Genomic DNA, 22,107 nt, shown 5'->3' with positions numbered 1-22,107 from the left:
GAGAGAGAGAGAGAGAGAGAGAGAGAGAGAGAGAGAGAGAGAGAAAGAGAATATTCGTCGCTGTTGCTTTGTATACTCGCGCACGGCTAAATAAATTTGATCACAAAAAAGCCGATAATAATGTATATTGTATAAGAAAAAATATATCGTAATATCGTAGATATCGTGAGGAGACTTTCACAATATAAAAATTCGATACATATACAATATAAATCATATAATAGACATATACATATACATATATATATATAAATATATATAAATATATATATAAATATATATATATATATATATATATATGGATGAACCATGTAAGAATAAACGCATTCTATCTTTAAATATACTTAAATTCTTTTAAAAAAGTAATGATTAGGAAAAAATTTACGAAAGTAAATGTGCGTTTTAAAAATTAGCTTCAAAAATTATTGAACTTTTAAGGATTTATTATTTTGATTTATCTTGGGCCAAAAAAAAGAAACGTCTAATTGACATAATTCATCTTTCATATATATGTATATATATATAAATGCGTAATGTTATGGAAAAAAAAAGATAACGTATCGTATGAAATATATAGGTACACGTATTTTGTCTAGTTATTACAAACGAAAAATATCTATACAAGATAGATTCACGAAAAAGATTCAAATTAATTGTAAGTTAATTTAAAAGCGAATTTTGAAAAGACAGAATGATCTATTTATGCGTATGGTAAATATAAGCGTAAATAGGTTCTTACCCTCGTAACTCTGGTGCCGGAAAGTATTCAGGAAATTTTTCGTAACCGGGTGATATTATTTCAAAGGAACATTTATCTTCTCCGTCGATGTTTCCACGAGGAATACTTATGAAGAATGAGAATTTTTTCGGGCATCCTGGGGGATGAAAAATTCGAGAAAAAATGAATGGCTCATTTGTCAACGTGAAAGCGAAGGATTACAATCTTCGAATGACGTTTAATCCACAGAAAAAATAAATATATCCTGATCGAATGAATATAGCCTGATTGACAAAAATATACGTAATTCATGTAGACTGTCCCTATATTGAACAAAAAGAAATAATGAACGAGGACATTAATACCATATTATGACAGAAAAGTAAAAGAAAAAATTGTGCCAAGTGAAATAATTATTGTAGTATATAATAGAGTCTATATAAAAAATATATATATATAACATGGAACATCTATATACATGTATGTATATATGTATATGTATATATATATATATATATATATATGTGTGTGTATACACATATATCGATATATATAATACCTGTATCAATATCTCTCAGATGCTTGTAGTTAAATCTTTTATGATTCATAGATTCTACGCTTACATTTTTTCGAGTCAATTTACTTAGACGATGCCTGCCGTTGAACTACAAGACTTTTCCTCAATCTTTTCGAATCTATCTTCCTTCCAGTGATGCCCGTTATCAAAATTCAACAAATAATAACACAATGATGATAATAGGAAAGAAAAAAGAATACAAATAAAAAAGAATACTGTATTTTTTCATACATCAGAGTAAACTCATTCTCACAGACTGAGCATATCTTTAAACACTCTTGTTCTTATAAAAATCTAGACAGGCATTTGGAAGGAATATTTATACGATCGTTTTATTTTGCCGATAATTTGTAATTTAATTATTCTTATATATAATTAAATCATATTTTCTAATGTCACGAATGAATTAATCAAATCGATAGATTTATTTAAAATAGAAATATAGAAATCCTTTCTTGTTATAATTATTAATCCAATCTAAAAATACAATATTACAAATTTTGTAACTGTAAGTACATTTCTTTTTTTTTAGAAAGAAAAAAAATTACCAAATTATCGGTATAGTAGCAAGATTGACATAATGATTTCTATTTTTAATGGGCATCGTGTAAAATATTCGAAAGACAAGAAAACTTTTCTGAGAATCTGTCACTGCCTGTCAATGATGGATGGCATTTGAGTATACGCGTACCTTCCACCTATCAATTAAAATACGTAGAAGCCCTACGTATTTGAAGAACCATTAAAAAAAAAAAAAAGAAAACAAACAGGGATGGAAACGACTGTATCCCGAAAGTGGATAAAATACTATTTTATGATACTAGTTATATTGAGAAGAGAAAAAAAAGTACATACTATTTCGTAAGTGAATTATTCCGTCTCTTTCGTTTAATTATGTCGATTCGTAAATCAGAATATAAAACGATCATTAATTAATTAAGAATATTTGTCACGATCGCATATCAAAACGTAATAATTATTGTACTTTTACATTACGTATATTTGTTCTTGTGTAGGTATAAAAATACGTGAGAAAACATTTCATTCAAAATAATGCATCGATCACTTTCAGCGGTAAATCCAATTTGCAATATTTAAAGGAAGGTCCTCCATCCCTGAAAAAAATAACAGATGAACGAAAGATTGATCGTATAAATTGATTACATGGTAGCCTCGTTCAAAAAGAAAATCCCTTTTCAACACGAAAGTGATCGTGAAACGCATATAACTCTATTAATGAATGTAATAAAGGACTCTAGATCGACGATATGCATACTTTTCTAACGAATACATATCTATACTGTATATTTGGACGTGCGACGCCCTGTATTGTGATTGTGAAGAAAACAAATAAATCGATATAAATCATAAGTTTATATTGCTTCTTTCGTTGATCTCGATCTCTTTTAAAAAAACTTATTCAATGGATAACAAATTAAAAAAATTTTACGATACGAAGCATCGAAAAAACTTTTCACCGGTGGCAAATAAGAAAAATCTTCTGCAACATCAAATGTACTTTTCATTTATTTGACTACTTATGTTTACAGATTTTAATCTAATCTTAAGCTAAAGATACAACTTTCCCATTATGTTACCTCTAAATCGAAACGTTACGATAATTCTAAGTATAAAATAAGCAATGGAGCTTATATTGGTAATGTGGTAGCAACGACTTAAGTATCTTTCTACTTAATACGTACTCGTTAAAAGTGGCGGGAATAAACCTCTACACCGTTTCTTCTTCTCCCAGGTGTTGTTATATTCTTTTTTTTTTTCGCGAAAAAACGATAATTCGATAAAATCACATGACTCGTTCCTATCGATCAACGATTTTTAATTACGATTTTGGCTTCGTCGGAAAATCAGAAATCTTTCGAAGATCATTCGCGGTTCCATTTTGTTTTCTCTTCTTAATTCATCCTCTATTTCGTCTTAACGGGATCTTGAGTTTTATTAAATTCGCAAGAATTACAAAAAAATCGATCTACATCGACGTCAAAGAGGAACACCAGGGTACCGCAGAACGATCTTACGGTAGGTAAAGTCAGAGCTCCTAAGCTCTAATCTCTTTTGAATATTTCACTGTAATATTAAAAACACTATTATGCGAAATCGTAAAGCAAGCATTGTCCAGTAACATTTTATGCACTCATTGAATCACTGTATTCTTTTTTTCTCTTTTCTTGTTTTATTTATTTTTTTTTTTTCTTTTTAATCCTTCCGATCGAACGACCTACCACTAGAACGATCAGACTAAAAATCGGTTCTTTTCCTTCCGTGATGTATGTATTTATTGTTTTGGAATGTCTTTCGTTTTTCCCCGTCGCTCTTAAACGCCGCGAATAACGAAACGAAGGATCGATGAAGACAAGTATTCGAAACGATTCGAAACGAAAATGTCCGATCTATTGTTTTTTTTCTCTCTTCTTTTTTCTTCATTTCTCTATTTTTTTTTTTCAATTTTTTTATTCCGGGAATTTGCGATGAATCGTTTCGAACACGTTGACTAATCTATCATAGATTTATAATAACAATACAGGCAGCCCTTCATGTACGAACGAATCGATTAAGAAAAAATTCCCTCTTTTTTTTTAGCTTGAGAAAGTCTACTGATTTATACTTCTCGTAGCTGTCTTCTTTTCGTTTTCTTTCTTCCTTTTTTTTCTTTTTTCTTTATTTATTTATTTATTTTTTTTTCTTTTAATATCGGTCTTGGCAGTTCGAAGACCGATTTCTGAATGAAGTAAAACATATCCCTGTTATCATTTACTCAACACGCAAAAACATTAATTAATTTGGGCCTTAACTCTCTCTCTCTCTCTCTCTCTCTCTCTCTCTCTCTCTCTCTCTCTCTCTCTCTCTCTCTCTCTCTCTCTCTCTCTCTCTCGCTCGCTCTTTTTCTCGTTACATATCATATACAAATTTATAATACTTCTAACTTCTCCTCCTCCGAGCTATTTTCTTTCTTTCCCATTAACTTCTCTTTTTATTTTGTTTTTCATCACGTTTTCTTGTTCTCTTTTTTCCACTTTTGTTCGCTCATCCGTAATATTAAGTACGTTTAATCGATATAATTCATAATCCGTATTAATCCAATAAGGATACTAATCGATATAATAATGACAATAGAATGTAATAATCGTAATAATATAATTATAGGCAAACTCTTGTAGCGTTGTACTTAGCGTTATTTAAAATAGTAGCAATATATTATATATATATATATATGTATATATATACACACATATATACATACATATATATATACATACATATATATATATATATATATATATATATATATATATATATATATACTGTAGTTCAAGTACGGACAGAAAATCGACTTGTTATTTGCCATTCTTTCTTTTTTTTCTTCTTTCATTATTTGTTGTTGTTGTTGTTGTTGTTGTTGTTGTTGTTGTTGTTGTTGCTGTTGTTGTTGTTGTTGCTTTCTTTAAACTTCTTTTTATAATGTATATATAGCAATATGGAGGGAATTCACTAACAACATGCTCGAAAAGTGCAGCATTCTCACACATCTATAAACAAATATAAAAACTCTTCTTTCTCACGCTTCTTTTTGTTCTCTCTCTTTCTCTCTCTCTCTCTCTCTCTCTCTCTCTCTCTCTCTCTCTCTCTCTCTCTCTCTCTTTCTTTCTTTTTTCTTCCCTATTCTTTTTTTTCCCTTTTTCATCTTTCTTATCATTTTGGAATTTTCTTATCACATGGAATTTTTTGCACCACTAGGATACAACATCACCGACATTAACCTGCTTTACTCTCTTACGTACACGAACATCTTTCCCAAGCCGCTCGATCGAAAAAGAAAATCTCTCGTAGAACTCTTTCCTTTGTTATTGCACTGATTGTTATAATAATAAGAATAATAACAATTAGACTTGCTCGTCGAACGTTGACGGAAAAACGTTAGGTCGAGAGGGAAAGCAGAAAATCGCCGATGAAATGTGTACGTAGCGTGTGTATGTGTGTGACTTTCCATGTTATTCTTTCTCTTCGTATATCCTTCTTTCTCTCTCTCTCTCTCTCTCTCTCTCTCTCTTTCTCTCTCTCTTTCTCTTTCTCTTTCTCTCTTTCTCTTATACACTCTTACTCTCTCATTAGTAGCGAAAATAAGACGTCGATAATATGCCCCTGTACACTTAAGTACACGTAAAACGGTTATATGCGCGATAGAAATACATTCTTACACGTTTACAAGAAAACTAATCATACTGTGCTTGTAAGAATCAAGCACGACTCTTTCACTCTTATCTCGACTATTCTCGAACTTCATCGTCGTTTCTTTCATTCGTTTACTTTCATTCATTCACACACATACACAAATTCTTCCTCTCGCACTTATATTATTTAAATTCACTTATATTTTTTCACTCGTATCCGAATCGCGAAGGGAACATTTTACGATCATCATGCACAAAAAAGAAAGAACACGCCCACAACAATTTGGCGAATATTACCGTTATTTAACACGTTGCACACGAAACATTATCTTTTTTTTTCTTTTTTTTTCTTTTTTTTAAGATTTCCTTACTTTTCTATGTTAATACTAATAATCATAATACAATAAAAATAATAATAATAATAATAATAATAATAATAATAATAATAATAATAGTAATAATAATCATCATCGTCATCATTGATAATGATAACGTACGTACGACGAGCGATCGAGAGGGATCGATCGATCCACTATCGCATATAAGCATCGACGTAATTTCCTGTATCGATTAATATACACAATATTGATTTTCGACAGCTCGATTGCATGCAACCCGAACGGTACAAACGACGGAACCATGCGATCCTACAATTTTTACGCTAAAGTCGTAGACGATAACAGCATTAAGAATTCCTTTAAATATTATATCAACACCTATGATCGATACGGACCACGTAGACCTTCGTTCGCGACTACTTTCATCTTTGTTCTCTGCTTTTATAAAAGAGAAGTCTCTGACTAGTTTAGCATCCTGAGCTGTTTATCATTCGAACTTTTTAAATAAATGTCGACGACGCGGTAAATGGATTTCGATCTCTGTAAATTCACGACGCGCGAAACATTGAATTGTCTGGCTCGATTTAAATGTAAATCGAAAGTTTCTGTAATATAAAAAATTTCTAAAAGATCGATAAATGCATAATAAATGTTTTAAATAAAAATATAGAACATAAAAGGAGACAAGAGGCAATTTTAAAGGTAATTTAAAATACTTCGGTTAATGCTATCGTAAAAATTAAGATCGATTTCCAAATCCTCTTTCTTTCGTTTTTTCTTTTTTTTTTCTTTTTCTTCTTTTTTTTTCCCCGACTAACTCTAATAACAAATCCTATTGTACTTCCATGGAATCGCGAAAAATAGCCTCCGCGAGTCCGTAACACACGAATTTCGCACTTGTTATACTTGAAGAAATTTCTCCTTCACTCGTACAACAGTTTTCACGCCCATTCACGTTCCTTTGTCCCACTTCGCGACACGAAGACCTTCCCTCGAAGTCTCCGAAAAAATGGAAAAGCTATATGACACACCCTACCGATATCAATAACCACGTCTTGTAATCTCGCTGATTAACATGCGCTCGCGCGGGTAAAAACGATTGTCCATCGAGACAGCTCGATTAATTTTGCGTCGTTGTGCAAAGCGAAACGAAGCGAGGACGAGTCGTACGCTTGAAGAAAGCGTGCATCAAAGACTAAGTGCAAACGACTCGAAGCTATACGTGCTCTTCTATCATTATCAGTTGCATCCATACCGAGAGTTCGTCGTTTTTTTTTTGCTTCGAAAAATCTCGACTTATAAAAACAGTAACACGAGAAAATTATCATCATCCTAACGCTATCCATCTGCTTTATTTAATTCTCAATGTAAAAATGACTTTGTAAAAATCGTAATAAAAATGAATCTCAGAGTAATTAATATCAATCCATTCCTTTTGCTTCTAATCAAAGTATTTCGCTGTCTTAAATCATTCGAACTCTCTTCTTCCTCTTTCACACGCACACATATGTATCTCTCTCTCTCTCTCTCTCTCTCTCTCTCTCTCTCTCTCTCTCTCTTTCTCTCTCTCTCTCTCTCTTCCTATCTCTCTCATTCTATCTATCACACAAAATCAACTTTCACGAAGGACGCACTAGGTCCAATCGCGAAAGAAGAAATGTTGATCCTTCGGTGATACGACGGACCACTGTCAGAATGAATTCGAGATGTTTAAAACCACATTTCTTTAGCCTATGTAATTTAATCGATCTGCTGATTATATATCTCGTGTGCGAAAATACCAAGAAATATCCTCGCAAAAAGTTAAGCTGGACGGCTTTGATAAAATTAGGATCTCTTTCGAAGGACGCGAACTTTGGAGATAAGGGTGGGTCGAGGTAAATAGTGTGTAGTAAACAGGGACAGGCTTACTTAAGTGCACATAGTAAGTCGGATAAGGGGAAATGGAATCTTAGATATATAGCAGGTGTGATTCAGGGAAGTGCTCGTTAGCGTAGATACACGGATTATACAAAAGCTTCGCGGACGGCAGAGTATATAAAGAGAATGCTATCTGTCTCGCATTTCTTATATTCTCTTTTTCTTTCTCTACCATTCTCTTTTCACGTGCCTCAAAATTTAAGGTGATGCTGCTCGCGTGCTCTTAACCGAAAGGGTTAAAAAAACCGTGAGAGCGATGTAATTCTTATTCTTATTCTTACACTTTTTCTTTTTCTTCTTTTTTGTTTTTTGCTTTCTTTCTTTTTCTCTAACTTTTATTAACAGACTTGCGTGTGTAATAAGGTGCCTCTCTTCTTAGATAATATGTATTTTTTTTTCACTTATAAGACGCGCATTTTTCTCTTTTTCTCGTCTTTTCTTTTTTTTTATCTTTCTTCATTTTCGTTTAATCCAAATCGTTCGCCCTAACGCTTAACGAACGCATACGCGTCTTGGTGTACTTTTCTTTTTTTTTCTTTCTTTTTTTTCGTAATTCCCTTATTTTTAAGTATCCGCACGCCATTTTATTATGTATATATGCATGTATTTATGGATTTATGTGTGTGTGTATGCATGTGTATACATAAGTTTACATAACACGGCGATTCATTATTTACAAGAAAAGAGTTACTAACGAAGGGTAAAGGAAATTGTAGTAGCTTTTGAATGAGCGAGGGTTATGAATGAACCCGCGCGATTCGAGCAGTAAAAATTAACTTACGCTCTGATAAATCCTGTACACGGCCGAAGAGAACCGAAAATACGCGATTGTATATTTCTTTTTCTTTTTTGTTCTTTTTTTCTTCTTTTTCGATTTTTCTCCTGCCTTCGTAAAACTTCTTTTTATTTTCTCTTTTACTCCTTTTATTAATGTTTTTTTTTTTCAGTGTCAATTCCGATCCGCTTTGTTTATCGAAAACGTGAGAATAACTCGGTTACTTGCGTGTCTCGATTAATTGACTAGCATTGAGCGTATATCGCTCGATCAGGAGCTCAAAACGAGCTCCTCTTTTATCGATGGGGACTGTCGGAAAATTTTTGAAGACTTTCTTCCGTTTTTCCGACAGTCCATCGGAATCAGATAGTGCAAAATTAACGTGCGAGAATCGAGCGAAATTTTCTCCTTTTTTATCGACGTTTGTCTCTCTCTCTCTCTCTCTCTCTCTCTCTCTCTCTCTCTCTCTCTCTCTCTCTCTCTCTCTCTCTCTCTCTCTTTCATACATTGTTTCTCATTCTCTCCCTCTTTCTTTCTCTCCCTCTCTCTCTGTCTCTCTCTCTCTCTCTCTTTCTTTCTATTTTTCTTTATTACCAATGTTCAAATATTTTCTCGTAAAACACTTTGGAAAAAGCGCTATATTATTTCTTATCGATTTGTAAAAAGCGAGCTTATTGCTGAGCGCTGAATAATCGTGGATTATTTAATACGGATTCGCCCTCCCTGTGTCTGCTTTTCTTAAATTCTTCATTGCACAGAATCACCAATCTTCTTTGTTCTTTCATTGTCTCTTACTCGTCAATATTTCGAAAAAGTTTGTTCTCATTGTCCCTTGTCACGGATTTGGTAGAGATCCATGCTCGCTTTGATGATCTTCGCGGGGAACGCGAGAGAGCGTTTTTGCTCGCTAGAGGAGGAAGAAGCAGCAGTTTCAGTAACGTTGCTGAAATTCATGGTGCCACCTGTTGAAATCGATGTGGAATATTACGATCGAACCATTAGCTAGACCGGCTAGCAGAAACCTAAAACGAGATATGTATCAGGCAAATTGTTTGAATGTAAAAAATTCAACTTAAGATACAGGTAAATGATCGAGATTCAATGAGAAACGAATTTACTTACCGATCCTTCAAAGTTACGATACTTACTTTTGATCGTGAGAGAGTGCCAAAGAACGCACGCTGCTCTCGCAAGCTGGAAAAGCGTAGAGGAGAGCAAGATTAAACGTTCGCCAAACTTCTACGATCCCTTTGTCACCGCCGGTCATCAGATACTCGCCATCTCTACTCAATAGCAAGCACTATAGGAAATTAAAGAATGGCATTAAATCGATGAATTTATCGGCCGATCAACGAAGATCGAAACGTCATTTCTACCTGAAGATTATCGTTGTGCGATTCGTGACGTAGACGTTTTCCATTAATGGTGAAAGCAGCGACGTGTCCACGTTCATAATTTACAACGATTACACCTTCCCGCGACATAGCGATATTTTCGGGAGATGAAAATCCGTTTGGTGCTTCGAGGGACCTTAGAAGATCGCCGAACGTCGTGTGTACTAAGACAGGTCCATCTATATTTCGAGAAAATCAGATAAAGAATTTTAACATTTATCAATTGCTTAAAAATGTTAATGCATGATGATAATTAAAAGAAAGAGAAGAAGAGACAAATATATAAAAAGAATATAAAAAAGAAATCCAAAAAGATAAAAACAAATTCACGTACAGTACGAGCCAGAAACGACCAATCCCAATTCGGCCGAAATGACAACGGCCGTGACCGGTTGCTCGTGACCGGTCAATGTAGCACGAGGAGCAGGTGCTTCACCTTCGCCAACAATTGTCTGCGTTCTAGCGTTCCAATGCCATAACAATACCGTACAGTCGGCACTTCCGGAAGCAATATAGCAATCAGAAGTGATGTTGCACTCGCTACGAGACAAACACGTCACCACACCGTAATGCCCGAAAACGATCTGGACAATTTTGGCTAGAAAAACACATTTTCGAAAGATCCGATATTAAAATAGTTCATTTCAATGATATATATATATATATATATATATATATATATTAAATTATTCGATATTAAAATACTCAAACAAGTCGATCATCATTTTTATTCGTTTTGTTACCTGTCTCAGTCGAGAACACACGGAAACTGTTATCCCAAAAGCCACAAGCTACTAAAAATCGACTATCCACTGTCGTAACGAAACAATTACTTCGAATTTTTAATTTCTGACTGAAATTGTCACCCAAATGACGACGCAACGCTGGATTCGAACTATTCGCTGCTTGAGCTGCAACAAAATATTTTTACGATTGATTATATTAAAGAGATAAGGAGATCTTCCTTTCGAGATTTCTTTTCTTCATAAACTCACATAAAACTGGATCCATGGAAAGAGGTTGATTCGCTGCCTGAGCTTGTGGTGTATCGGCATAACTTGGGGATTGTACCGATGCTATAAAAAAAAAGGAAGAAGAAACAGGTTTTTATCAGAAACATTATCCTCTCGATCTTATCTCATAGAAAATACTTATTATATACATTATTTATAGTTATTGAGAAACATAATAATATAATATCATGCGATTTACCAGCATAATTTGTATTCCATCGATTAACAGCGAATTGTTGTCCGGTTGTAACGGTAACAACCGATGGTAATGGTAACTGTGGATAGGTATTGGCCGATATATGACAGATTGGCGAGTTCGATGGAAACTTGATCGTCATACAAACGTCATCCGGTATACTGGAGAACATCATCGGTGACTGCAAAATGGGAAGAGTCTTATGCAGCTTCGTCGAAGGGGTCCAAAAAGTATCCTAAATTGTAGAGAAAAGGGTACGTAGCTTATCGATGAACTAACACATAGCTCTGTAACCTTTTCTCGAAGTTTCTGTTTTCGTCGAATCATGTACGTTTCATCGACCTTTCGTCGAAGGCCACATACGTTCGAGGGATTCGCCAAGAAACATAACGACAAGTGTAGAAATAATTAAAAACAAAATAAAAAAAAAAGAAAAAAGAAAATGCGTTTCTCGAAAGACTCACCAAATGCATAGCCGAGCTTCTAGGTGGATGCGGTTCCATTAAAAGCTGCGACGGAGTTTGTCCAAAGTTTCTTATTTGATTCTCTATCGCTTCTCTCATCATTGGATCTGTTATTGCATCGAGATCCACGCTACCTTCATATGTGAGATAATAAAATACGTTTGTGGCTCGTACCGCTTCAGGACCTATTAAAATCAAGTACGATTCGATCAAAAAGGAAGTTCTTTAAATTATAAAAAATTTTTTATACTCTCGAGTTAATACTCCAAAAAGATCATCTCGAAGAAAAAGATCTTGATCATTAATTTGTATACGACACAAATGATAGTTACTTAAAAATAAACAAAAATTTTGTCAACTCCCTTTAATTTCCTTGTTAATTAGCGTCAATTACTATTAGACAACAATTCTTCTTGCTCGTAATTATCAATGAAATTTCGATCGATTTCTATTATTTCAATTTTTTGAAATATTTCGAGCCCCGTATGTCAAGACAATTTTCAAGATCATTCGTGGCCGGTATTTCCGTTTGGCGCTACTTTCGGCTGGCTGGTAATCTTTGAAACGTGTTGCATATTACGAGTGAGACGCATTGTCGCACCCGGCACACGTGCCTAATTGCTCGAGACACGGTGATGGTAAGGATGGAAGCTAACTAAAGACTAATTCCTTCCATACGTCGGCCAGCCTTCTCTTTCTCTCTCTCTCTCTCTCTTTCTCACGCATATACTCCCTTATACACATGCATAACTTTCCAAGTCTTTTCACGAAAGTGAACGAGCATCTTCGAGGAAGCGCCGGATATAGAGGCGCCACCGGTAATTAACATCCTCCGAAATTCAATCTGACTCGACTAGCCTTGTCCCAATAGACGCTTCTGATTCATTCTCATACGACTCGTAACATTGTGCAAACCACGGTATCTCAATTTCAAAACTCACCGTCCCACAAGAAAATTAATCTGGTTATTACCAATCGATATTCTTCGTGTTATGCACTCGGAAAGAAAATGTTCAATGTTTAAAATTCAAATCTATGCTTATGTATGATAAAAAATAAATATAATACTTCTTTCCGTTCCAAATTGTAAATAAGTATGATTAAAAAAATGATTGTGAAATTTAAATCGGAAAGACAAAACTATCTCCTTTCTAAATTATCTCTTTTTAACGAACGTAAACTCACCTTTCTGCTTATAACCGAATATCAAATCGATCCATTGATGTAATTGACAAGATACGAATTCGGACTCGAGTGCCTGAAATTGAAATTTAATTGAGTTCGAAAATTCGATAGACTTTGTTCGTTTTAAAATTGTCAATGATTCACCATTCGATTGATTCTTATAAATTCTTCAGGTGAGGATGCCCAAGGAGGTAATTCAACGTCACCGACCGCGCTACCGTCTTCCTGTCTGCCAAGGCGATAACGATTGCTGTTGACAAGCATTTCCGGCAGAAAGAAAAATTCTGGAATAAGTTCCTGTTAACAAGGACAAAAAATTTATTATTATTACGGTCGCGATAACAACGATAAACACGAAGAGAAACTCGTATACGTCTCTTTAGGAAAAAGGCGGAGCATGCACACGCCTCTAATATGTAAATTTCGAGGTGGGCCGACCACTCGTTTGCAACGTTTCAAACGCAACGAACCTTGACATCCGACGTATCGCGCTGACAGTTCTTCCAGGAAAGGGCAATGGATGAGAAGAGTCTATTCGGATGATCAAACTTTCCGCCTTGGAGTGCCAAGAACATTGTGGTCATAGGTTCCTTAAAAAAAAAAGAACAAGAAATATATTACTTTCTAGAGGACTCAAACTTCTTGGATGAAATATGTAATATTAAAAAACCAATTCATTTACATAATTTTTCTTACATACTTACATCGGAGATATGCTTAAACATTTTCAAATGTAATTCGATTAGAAATAATTCGAGAGTTTCACGTAATATAAAAAGAAACGTATTTTCGTCAGCATTCTATACGATGAATGGAAAGAGCAAGGTTAACTAATGTCAGCGCATAAATCTCATCCTTTTTCGATGACCGGAAGCATGAAAAAAGGGCGGGTGACGAGGCGTGGTAGAGGCGGCACCACTTTAAACGACCACTTAAGGGCACTTTATAAGGACCACTTTATTCTGACATCTACCGCTCGCTTTTCATTCTCCGCTGATCTATAACGGAACGAATCGTCGGATCACTTGCGTTTTTTCAAAATTCCGATCATTTTCTCACAGTAGATATCCGATCTTTCGTCGATCATTAAATTTAGAGCTCTCGAATCAAGCCTCAGATGAAACTATCCCGTCCTTTTGAATTTATATTTATTGGAGTCACGATAAACCGTTCAATTTATATAAAATAAATAATGATTCGAAAAATTTCACGATATTTAGCTTGAAATATATAAACATTCTATACAAAAGTAATCGAACGGCGTAATAAAATAATTTAAAATGTATCCAAATGACTATAAATAAATAGCCCATGTTCTTTCTTCGAGAGTCTTCCAACGATCGTGAAATTCTTCGGGCACGCCTTGAATAACTGTGAACAGGGAGCTATAAAGTCATAATTTCTTTACGACATGGCTGATTAAACGATAAAACGCACGAAAAATAGGAAAATCGACGAGGTCTCTCATCTCAAGATACTCATCGCAAAATGCTCGTTTCGCCGATAGTTAAACGAAAGGGCGTCGGACAGTATTCAAAAGTTCTAGAATCAGTAAATCGAATCGCGAGGTCGTAAACGTCATGACAGAGCGATGCGCCACTAGTTTAGAATCTTTCTTCCTGACGTTTTCAAGGAATTTATGAATCTCTTTGAAAATCCAACTGTGAAATGTCTTCCGGTTATTGGGAAGGAAAGATATTCGCTAACATATAGAATCCCTAATTCTGAATATAATAATAAAAATCTTTCGAATATATTAATCAATATGATATGACTACGAAAAAAAAAGAAAAAGAAAAAGAAAAAGAAAGAAAAAATCTGAGAGCGAATATATAATAACTTACCACGCGTATCATCCAATTCAAAACAAACGCAGCTGTGGAATAATGCGTTCCATAATGGAACGGTGGTATACTGTCGTGTTCCCAACTTTGAAAACGTTCTTCGAAATAAGCTCTTCTACTTGGATTCAAAGCACCGATTGGCTGTAGAGAAAAGAAAAACAAGATTATATTAAAATATTAAACGCTTTATATGAGATCAGGAAAAGTTAGAACTTACCTTCGACAGATCGCGATAATTGCTAGGTAAGCTCAAATCGAGTTCCTTGGTTTCATAATTCGTTAGGACCCAAGGAAAAACTGGATACTGATTCAAATCGTTATAAGTTCGACCTGAAACGAAAAATTCGATGTAAGTTCGAGCGAACGAACAAAGATTTTTCATTGATTTCACGCGGGGAAGAAACATACCGTTTCTTTCATACTTATAAAAAAAAAAAAAAAAAAAATGAGGAAGAAAAAAGAAAAGAAAAAAGAGAGAGAGAACGATCACGTAGATAACCCGCTCTGACGATTTCATTTTTAAATCTCATTCCGAGGAGGCCCAGAAATAGATGAAGTACGACCGTCGGAGGTTTTAAATGAGAAGCACAATAACTGGGCCAGTTTTTTCTTCGATCTTACGTACGAGCCACCCTCGCGTATCTACTCGCACGCGTACGACCAAGAGAAAAAGAAAAAAAGAGAAAGAGAAAGAGAAAGAAAAAGAGAAAGAGAGTATCGCGAGTGATAAACGAGGATAGCTAGGCCAGCTCTATTTTTACGAAAAGTGAGTCTTCGCTCTCAATGGGCCACGGTGCTCCGTTTAGTAAACGCATAACTCAGAGCGTGACGGCTAATCGCTCCTGAAATTGTCGGCAGGCACCCCCTCTCCTTTAAGAAGTAGAGCCCCTCCGAGGAATCCCATTCCGAGATGCATTAGTGACGGCAAAAGTCCGCGCTAGCTACTCCTGCCAGTTCGTCTAATCTCTTTCCCTGTCGCTAATTAAAGCACGTCAGCAAGTCCTCGTCGGAGTCGTAACGTTTCACTGGGAACAACCCGAATCTTTTTGCTTCGTAAAATGAACTGTTTCATTTTGAAAAGAGAATTTCTTTTCGGTTCGAACGGATAACTATAGAAATTAATCAGAGATTATAAATCTACTGTGTACATATATACATATATACTTAGATATCATGGTTAGACGTTCAAGCGATAACAAGTTCGCTAAAAAATATACCACCGAGCGTTAAACAGTGAAATAGAAAAAGAAAGAAAAAGATAAAGAAGACGATGAGAAAAGAGAATAGAGGAGAATAAAAGGAATTTTTCGCGGCTTCGAAGTTACAACCGCGAAAGACAGGCGCGTCCCGTCGTCGCTACAATGCGCCGTAAATCCTGAGACAAGTCCACGAGGGAGAAAGAGAAAGGGAAAGGGAAAGAGAAGAGGGTTGTGGAGGTCCGCAGGAAGAGAACTCGGACCGGGAGACGAGGACGGCGGCTTGAATAATAGCACGGCCGCGTTATGCATCAAAGTCATTATTAATGGTAGCGTCGCCGTGAGCGAGTGCTCTCGGAACTCCTCGCGACAAGCGGAATGTCCCTTTGCCCTCCGCCCTCGCGCTCAACTCCCTCCTCGGATTCGCACTCGAGTCCTTCCAATCTCTCTTCCTTCTTTTTACGTATCTTCTTCTTTTCTATATCTATGTCTTCTCGCTTCTCACATTTGAAATTTCACTAAATTAGGGACGACGAGATATCTACAGTGCGATACATTTTTCATTTTCATCAATTTACGTTACTTACAACGCTTCGATCAACGATCATTTATCATTTGCCATTCGTTAAATTATAAATTGTACGATGCGACGTATCTGGTTTATTTTTTTTTGTTCTTCCCTTTTCTTTCTTTTTTCTTTTTTATTTCTTTATATAATTAAATTTCTTTATGATAAAAATTCTGAGATAACCTGTTTCTCAATTAAACACGTTAATTGCTAATAAAGATGAACTTTTAAACTCTAAAAAGGTTCTAAAAAGGTTCTATAAATTTTGATAAAAGCTACGTTGGCGTAATCGACTCTTTATGAAACATCCTGTATAATATATGAATATCTACCACCTTTTTATTCCGTTCCTTATCTTTTTTTCTCTTTATCCTTCCCTCGCTCGTTTCAACGCGCGACAAGGCGACGTTATAATAAGTACGATACGCGACGAAAGAGACAAGCTCGTTCTTAACCATCCGGTGTTAAGATTTAGTCAAGCGTGTATATATTTTTCAAGAACAAAGAAAAAACAACGAAGCAACGATAAAAAAATCGACGATGAACGGACCTTATCTATATATTGAAAAAGAATATAATTTTTATTTGTAAAAATTGTCAAAATCGTTCAGGCGTTCAATTCGTCACGTTGCATCTTCAACGTTCCATTAAAATTTCTGGATTTAATATAAAAAAATAAGAAGGTAAAAAAAAGAAACATTGAGAAAAAATCTTTTTACATAAATTTTCACTCGAAAGTTGACACCGTTTTCTTGCTTCTCAAAATTCTGGGCCACCTTGTATCCAAGCTCAACCTGGCCGGCTCGACTCGACTTTTCTTGCCACACCGAAGGAAGGCTCGCGTCACCGTCAAATTTACGTCTGATTCTTACCTTAATTAATTCGAAACAAACAAACCGATACGAAGAAAGTCGTATAACACGAGATCCCTGCGTTTGGCGTTGTTCATAAGGATATGAAAGAATCGAGGATGCGAATGGCGGTCTTCCAAAAGGACTTTCGTCATCTTTCTTTCTCTTTCTCTCTCTTTCCTTCTTTCTCTTCGTACATCATCTTGTAACGCGTGCTATTTATTCGTGCAATTAATATATAACGCTCGTAAATAGCGACAGGGGCCACCCTCTGGGCATTGGCTTTCGCACGCCGAAATACGAATAATTACCCGTCCGTGATCATCGCCGTCATTAAGAAAGCGTGGCACAGCGTGGGCGAACAGAAACTTTATGCCCCGATTCTTGTTCTTTCGTGTTCGCTCGTTAACTCTATAAGAATGTAGATATACCTTTCGATCCTGTAAGATCGAAAACTTGTTCTTCTTTTTTTTTTATCGAAAGTACATTTAACCGTTCGATCGAATTCGATATTTAATATCGTTCTATAATTTTACGAGCACTGTTATTAAAACCTCATTGGAATGAGATTAAATGAAATGAAAAATTAAATGATAAACTATATGATAAACGAAATAAACTGAAAATGAAATGTTTCCTCGTTCGATCGTATATCCCTTGAAAAATATTAATCCCACCTTAGAAAAGGAAGGTGGTATGAGAAAAGGGGTAGCATCGAAGGTCAAACCACCTCCAGGGCAACGTCTCGAGTTTCGTGATTTCGACTACCGCATCGAGGGAAGCCGATATTAAAACCAAAGAGAAACAAAGAAGCGGCTTCGAAAACCCGCTTGGAGGGTCGCCGCGGAGAAACCGAGACGGAGGAAGAGAGCCGGTGAGTCCCTAGGGAGAGGATTACCAGGGCCCACGACATAGGGATTACTCGCATGGGGTAGCTAAAGGAACACAGGGCTGATTGAGAACATCCCTAATGCGCAACGACAGACTCCATCCGCCCGTGCGCAGCCATAAAAAGCTCGACTCTGCTTCCCTCTCTCCTTTTCTATTCTCTTTTCTATGCTTTTTTTTCTTTCTTTCTTCGTTTTTCTGCCTGTCTCTCTCTTTCTCTCTCTTTCTCTCTTTTTACGTAAAACATCAATATCAATATTTGCTATTCGATTCGTAACATCTTTCGTTTACACGATCGATAAAAAGTCTTTTTCGAGAAAATATATATTTATTATTCTATCAAATATATACTCGTTAACGATTTTACTTACCAGCAATCGTATTTAGGAACATCAAATATTCGAAGTTCGAAATTTCCCGACGCTGCCATTTCTGGGTCATGTTGGAACTTCTCATAAGTTGTCTCGGCGACATCATCGATGCTCTCCTAAAAGGAACACAATCAAGATCAATTTTACGATCGTTTAAAATCGAACAATCTTACGAAGCAAGAAGAAAAAAACAGCAAGCTGCAAATACGGCATATGTTTTAATAAGTATCGCGACGAAGTACGGCATATGAATTTCAAAACAAGAAACTGCTTCTAACGAGGTTGTCTCTTAGCTGCCGCGTAAATTAACTTTTACGACTGATACCGAGCCGTTAATTATCATGTAACATTGATTAACTCAAAAATAGTATCTAGTTATCTTATTTTTATTAAAATTGTCATTAATAATATGCTCTTCTAATCGATAAATTCGTTGTAAATAGAAAATTTTTGCGTCATAAACGAATCTTCTTGAAAATTTCCAAACTAAAATTCGAAACTAAAATCGTGGTCGTTCGACGGAAAATAAATAAATAAAAAAAAAAAACAACGGATCATTAAAAAACGTTCATTTCATTCGTTATGTTTCTTTTTTTCTTGTTTATTGTTTTTTTTATGTCCGTCCTTGCAGAGCTACGATAACCATAAAAGGTAAGGATTTACTTTCAAGAACGATCGAAAGGACAAAATTCCTTCTTTCTCCTTCTCTATCTATCTTTCCTCGCGAAGTAGCCCGATGCTAAGCACGATCCAGATCCGATCGATAAGCCGCAAAAAAGCTCCTCGCGAATGCGCGATATAACGTTTTCATTATACGGCCTGCGTTCGGCATTCCTTCGACGATCCTCTCTCGCGATACGGAAGGAGAAAAGATCGTCGTGGTTTCTCCTTTCTTCTTTCTTTTTCTCTCTTTTTTTTCTCTCTTTTCCTTCTTTTTCCTTTTCTTTTTCTTGCTCCCTTCGTCTCTCTCGCTCGTTCTCATCCAGTTTCCCGTAAAGAAGGAGACTCGCGATACAAGTCGAGTGAGCGTCACGACGTAGGGATCACCGATTTTATATACCGACTTTCATTGTTTCTCCTTTTTCAACGAGGACGTGAGGAGTTGTGAAGAAGAGAGAAAGACAAAGACAGAGATAGAGACAGAGAGAAAGAGATAGAGCTTGTATCAGACGTCGGAGGTAAGGACTTTGCCGTATATTTATGGTTCGGCGTATCCTTCTCGCCGATTCAAAGCCTTTCTTCTTCTTCTTCTTCTTCTTCTTCTCCTCTCCCTCTTTCTCCTCCTCTTCTTCCACCTTTTTCTCCTTTTCTACTTCTTCGTCTTCGTCTTCGTTTCGTCTTCGTCTTCTTCTTCTTCTTCTTCTCTTCGTCTTCTTCTTCTACTTCGTTTCTCTCGTACGTAAGAGGATTTTAATGGATGGCCCGAAACGCGGATACGCGAAACCTCTGTTCTCGCCGCTATTTGCTTCCCTTTCTCTCTCTTTCTCTCTCTCTCTCTCTTTCTCCATCCGTATTTCTTTCTCCTTCTTTGGAAGATCGAGAGAAGAAGGGGTAGGAATATAGGTGTATCGTAGCTTTCGAGTCCTCTTCGGGATAATCGTGACACGGTGATACAGAGAGAGAGAGAGAGAGAGAGAGAGAGAGAGAGAGAGAGAGAGAGAGAGAGAGAGAGAGAGAGAGAGAAGCTGGTAGGGCCTTTTTACAGGGACGGCTTATCGAAAGGACCAAAATTGGATGTCGTATACTTTCTTACAAAACAATTTTATAATCCCTTATATTGCGAGAATTCTCGATCGTCTATTTATATAAAAAAAAGTATTGACAATCTTATAAAATGCTCGATGATTGACAAATGTATTCACTTAGTCGAATTAATATTTCATTGATTATAGAAAACAACGAGAACGTAATTAATAATCCGTGAAAAAAATTCTTCTCTATACGTGATCCGTAAGTTTAAAATTGTTAATCTATTAGGTAACACAAGTAGTCCCTTTCTCGATCATATCGAATCGATCCACTCGCTGGTAACTTCTTGTTTTTATATGAAAGGAGAAACGCTATAAATTGAGGAAGCATGGTCGAAAGAACGATCTACGTTCAAAGATTTAATCCGTCCCTGTGTTAGAGTGTCCGTCTGAGAAAAAGAGAGACAAAGAGAGAGAGAGAGAGAGAGAGAGAGAGAGAGAGAGAGAGAGAAAGAGAGACAGAAGGGAAGAGAGACAAAGGAAACAAGGAATGCATCGAGCGTGTTCATTCCACACGACGTGGCCGACGATATCCAACGAAAGATCAACCGGAGATCGGCGGAGAAACTTGGAGACTGGGCTACAAAAGGAGTCTTTTCGTTTCTGAAACGAGACACTCTTTCTGTCTCTCCCTCTTTTTCTCTATCTATCTATCTATCTATCTATCTATCTATCTATCTGTTCCTCCCTCTCTCTCGCTCTATTTGCTCGTGTGGCCTTTGGTACTCACCTAGTCTGCGGAATCCCGTATTTGATGCCAACGCCGACTCGCGGTAGCGCCTTGATCACCTTTTTCACCGTCGCCTGATCCGGGAACGCAAACAGGATCGATGCTGTTGACAAAAAGGCGTTAAACCGAGGATTATAGTTAGCGGCATAGTTTCAACAGGCAGACGAATGGATGAGACGAGATCTCTTCGTTAATGATTTCTTCGAATGTATATTCGAAGGATATTTATTTTTTGATCTTTATTATATCGTCAATAAATTTTGTTAACCTTTACGATGGCGAGATATAATATTATTGATCGATATCCTTGCAAAGTTATTCGTAGGATAAACTTTCGTTGGAAATATTTCTTTGGAATAATATCATCCATCTTAAAAGTCAAAACATGTCAGTCTTGTTGAATAAAGATTTGAAACAAATTTTCCTCTTTCTATTCACGTTCTGAATACGATAAAGATATTAATGGTACAAGCAAAATGTTAATCACAGTGAGCAACAATTTACTTCGTAAGAACATGCAAGAGGAGCTAGAAGAGGGTTTCGTTTGAACCGTTTCGCTTACGCCGGCCAACTCCCTTGAGAGTTCAAAGGGTAACGTTTTATTAGACAGTTACCATAAATACCTACTACTAATTTATGAGTCAGTGGATGTGCTAAAATAAGGGATAAAAGATGACTTTAATTAAGAGACAAAGAGAAGTTAAAAAAGGAAGGGATAACCTCAGAAAAGGAAGCGAACGTTAAACGAAAGAAATCTTATATTCAATTAAATTTCGTTACTTATATTTGAAAAAAAAAATAAAAAACATTTTCAATTCTTAATTTCGAATATCTAAATATCGAAAAATTAACGAAATTCCTATAATCGTTTCTATTTCTACGAATATCCATTAAAATCAACAAACCAAGACTGTCGATTAATTAATAACGATCTGATTCCCTTCGCACTATCTTTGTCGGTACGATTGTGATTATATCCGTACGAAGATCGAGCGCATCCTACATCAGGAAACTTAATCGGCCGAACGAATACGCAAATAATCGTTAGTTTAATGCGAGCCTACCTCGTCTCTCTCGCGCGTTAATTAATTACGCCGTTGCTAAGGATCGTGTATACGAGGATCCGAAGAACGAAGGGAGAGGA

General features: G+C 36.0%; 1 protein-coding gene across 11 annotated transcripts in view; it reads right to left on the bottom strand.

The window, feature by feature from the left end:
* Positions 1-9,101: 9,101 nt before the first annotated feature.
* Positions 9,102-22,107, bottom strand: part of LOC122627304 (neurobeachin) — a 191,157-nt gene continuing 178,151 nt past the window's right edge. For 7 of the 11 annotated variants that reach the window (XM_043808373.1, XM_043808368.1, XM_043808369.1 and 4 more), the window contains 15 exons: positions 20,964-21,066; positions 18,486-18,601; positions 14,829-14,941; positions 14,612-14,752; positions 13,238-13,357; positions 12,912-13,064; positions 12,768-12,840; positions 11,583-11,767; positions 11,122-11,353; positions 10,905-10,985; positions 10,653-10,820; positions 10,244-10,507; positions 9,892-10,088; positions 9,664-9,815; positions 9,102-9,537 (listed from right to left, as the gene is read on the bottom strand). In XM_043808373.1, the coding sequence (XP_043664308.1) occupies positions 9,447-9,537; positions 9,664-9,815; positions 9,892-10,088; positions 10,244-10,507; positions 10,653-10,820; positions 10,905-10,985; positions 11,122-11,353; positions 11,583-11,767; positions 12,768-12,840; positions 12,912-13,064; positions 13,238-13,357; positions 14,612-14,752; positions 14,829-14,941; positions 18,486-18,601; positions 20,964-21,066 (2,189 nt within the window). In that variant the 3' untranslated portion in view covers positions 9,102-9,446. The remainder of the gene's footprint in view (positions 9,538-9,663; positions 9,816-9,891; positions 10,089-10,243; positions 10,508-10,652; positions 10,821-10,904; positions 10,986-11,121; positions 11,354-11,582; positions 11,768-12,767; positions 12,841-12,911; positions 13,065-13,237; positions 13,358-14,611; positions 14,753-14,828; positions 14,942-18,485; positions 18,602-20,963; positions 21,067-22,107) is intronic. The other 4 variants (XM_043808371.1, XM_043808377.1, XM_043808376.1 and 1 more) reach the window with 1 other exon arrangement.

Source organism: Vespula pensylvanica, chromosome 2 (genome assembly GCF_014466175.1).
Source record: "Vespula pensylvanica isolate Volc-1 chromosome 2, ASM1446617v1, whole genome shotgun sequence".
NCBI classification, from domain to species: domain Eukaryota; kingdom Metazoa; phylum Arthropoda; class Insecta; order Hymenoptera; family Vespidae; genus Vespula; species Vespula pensylvanica.
This window is presented reverse-complemented; position numbering and strand designations above follow the sequence as displayed.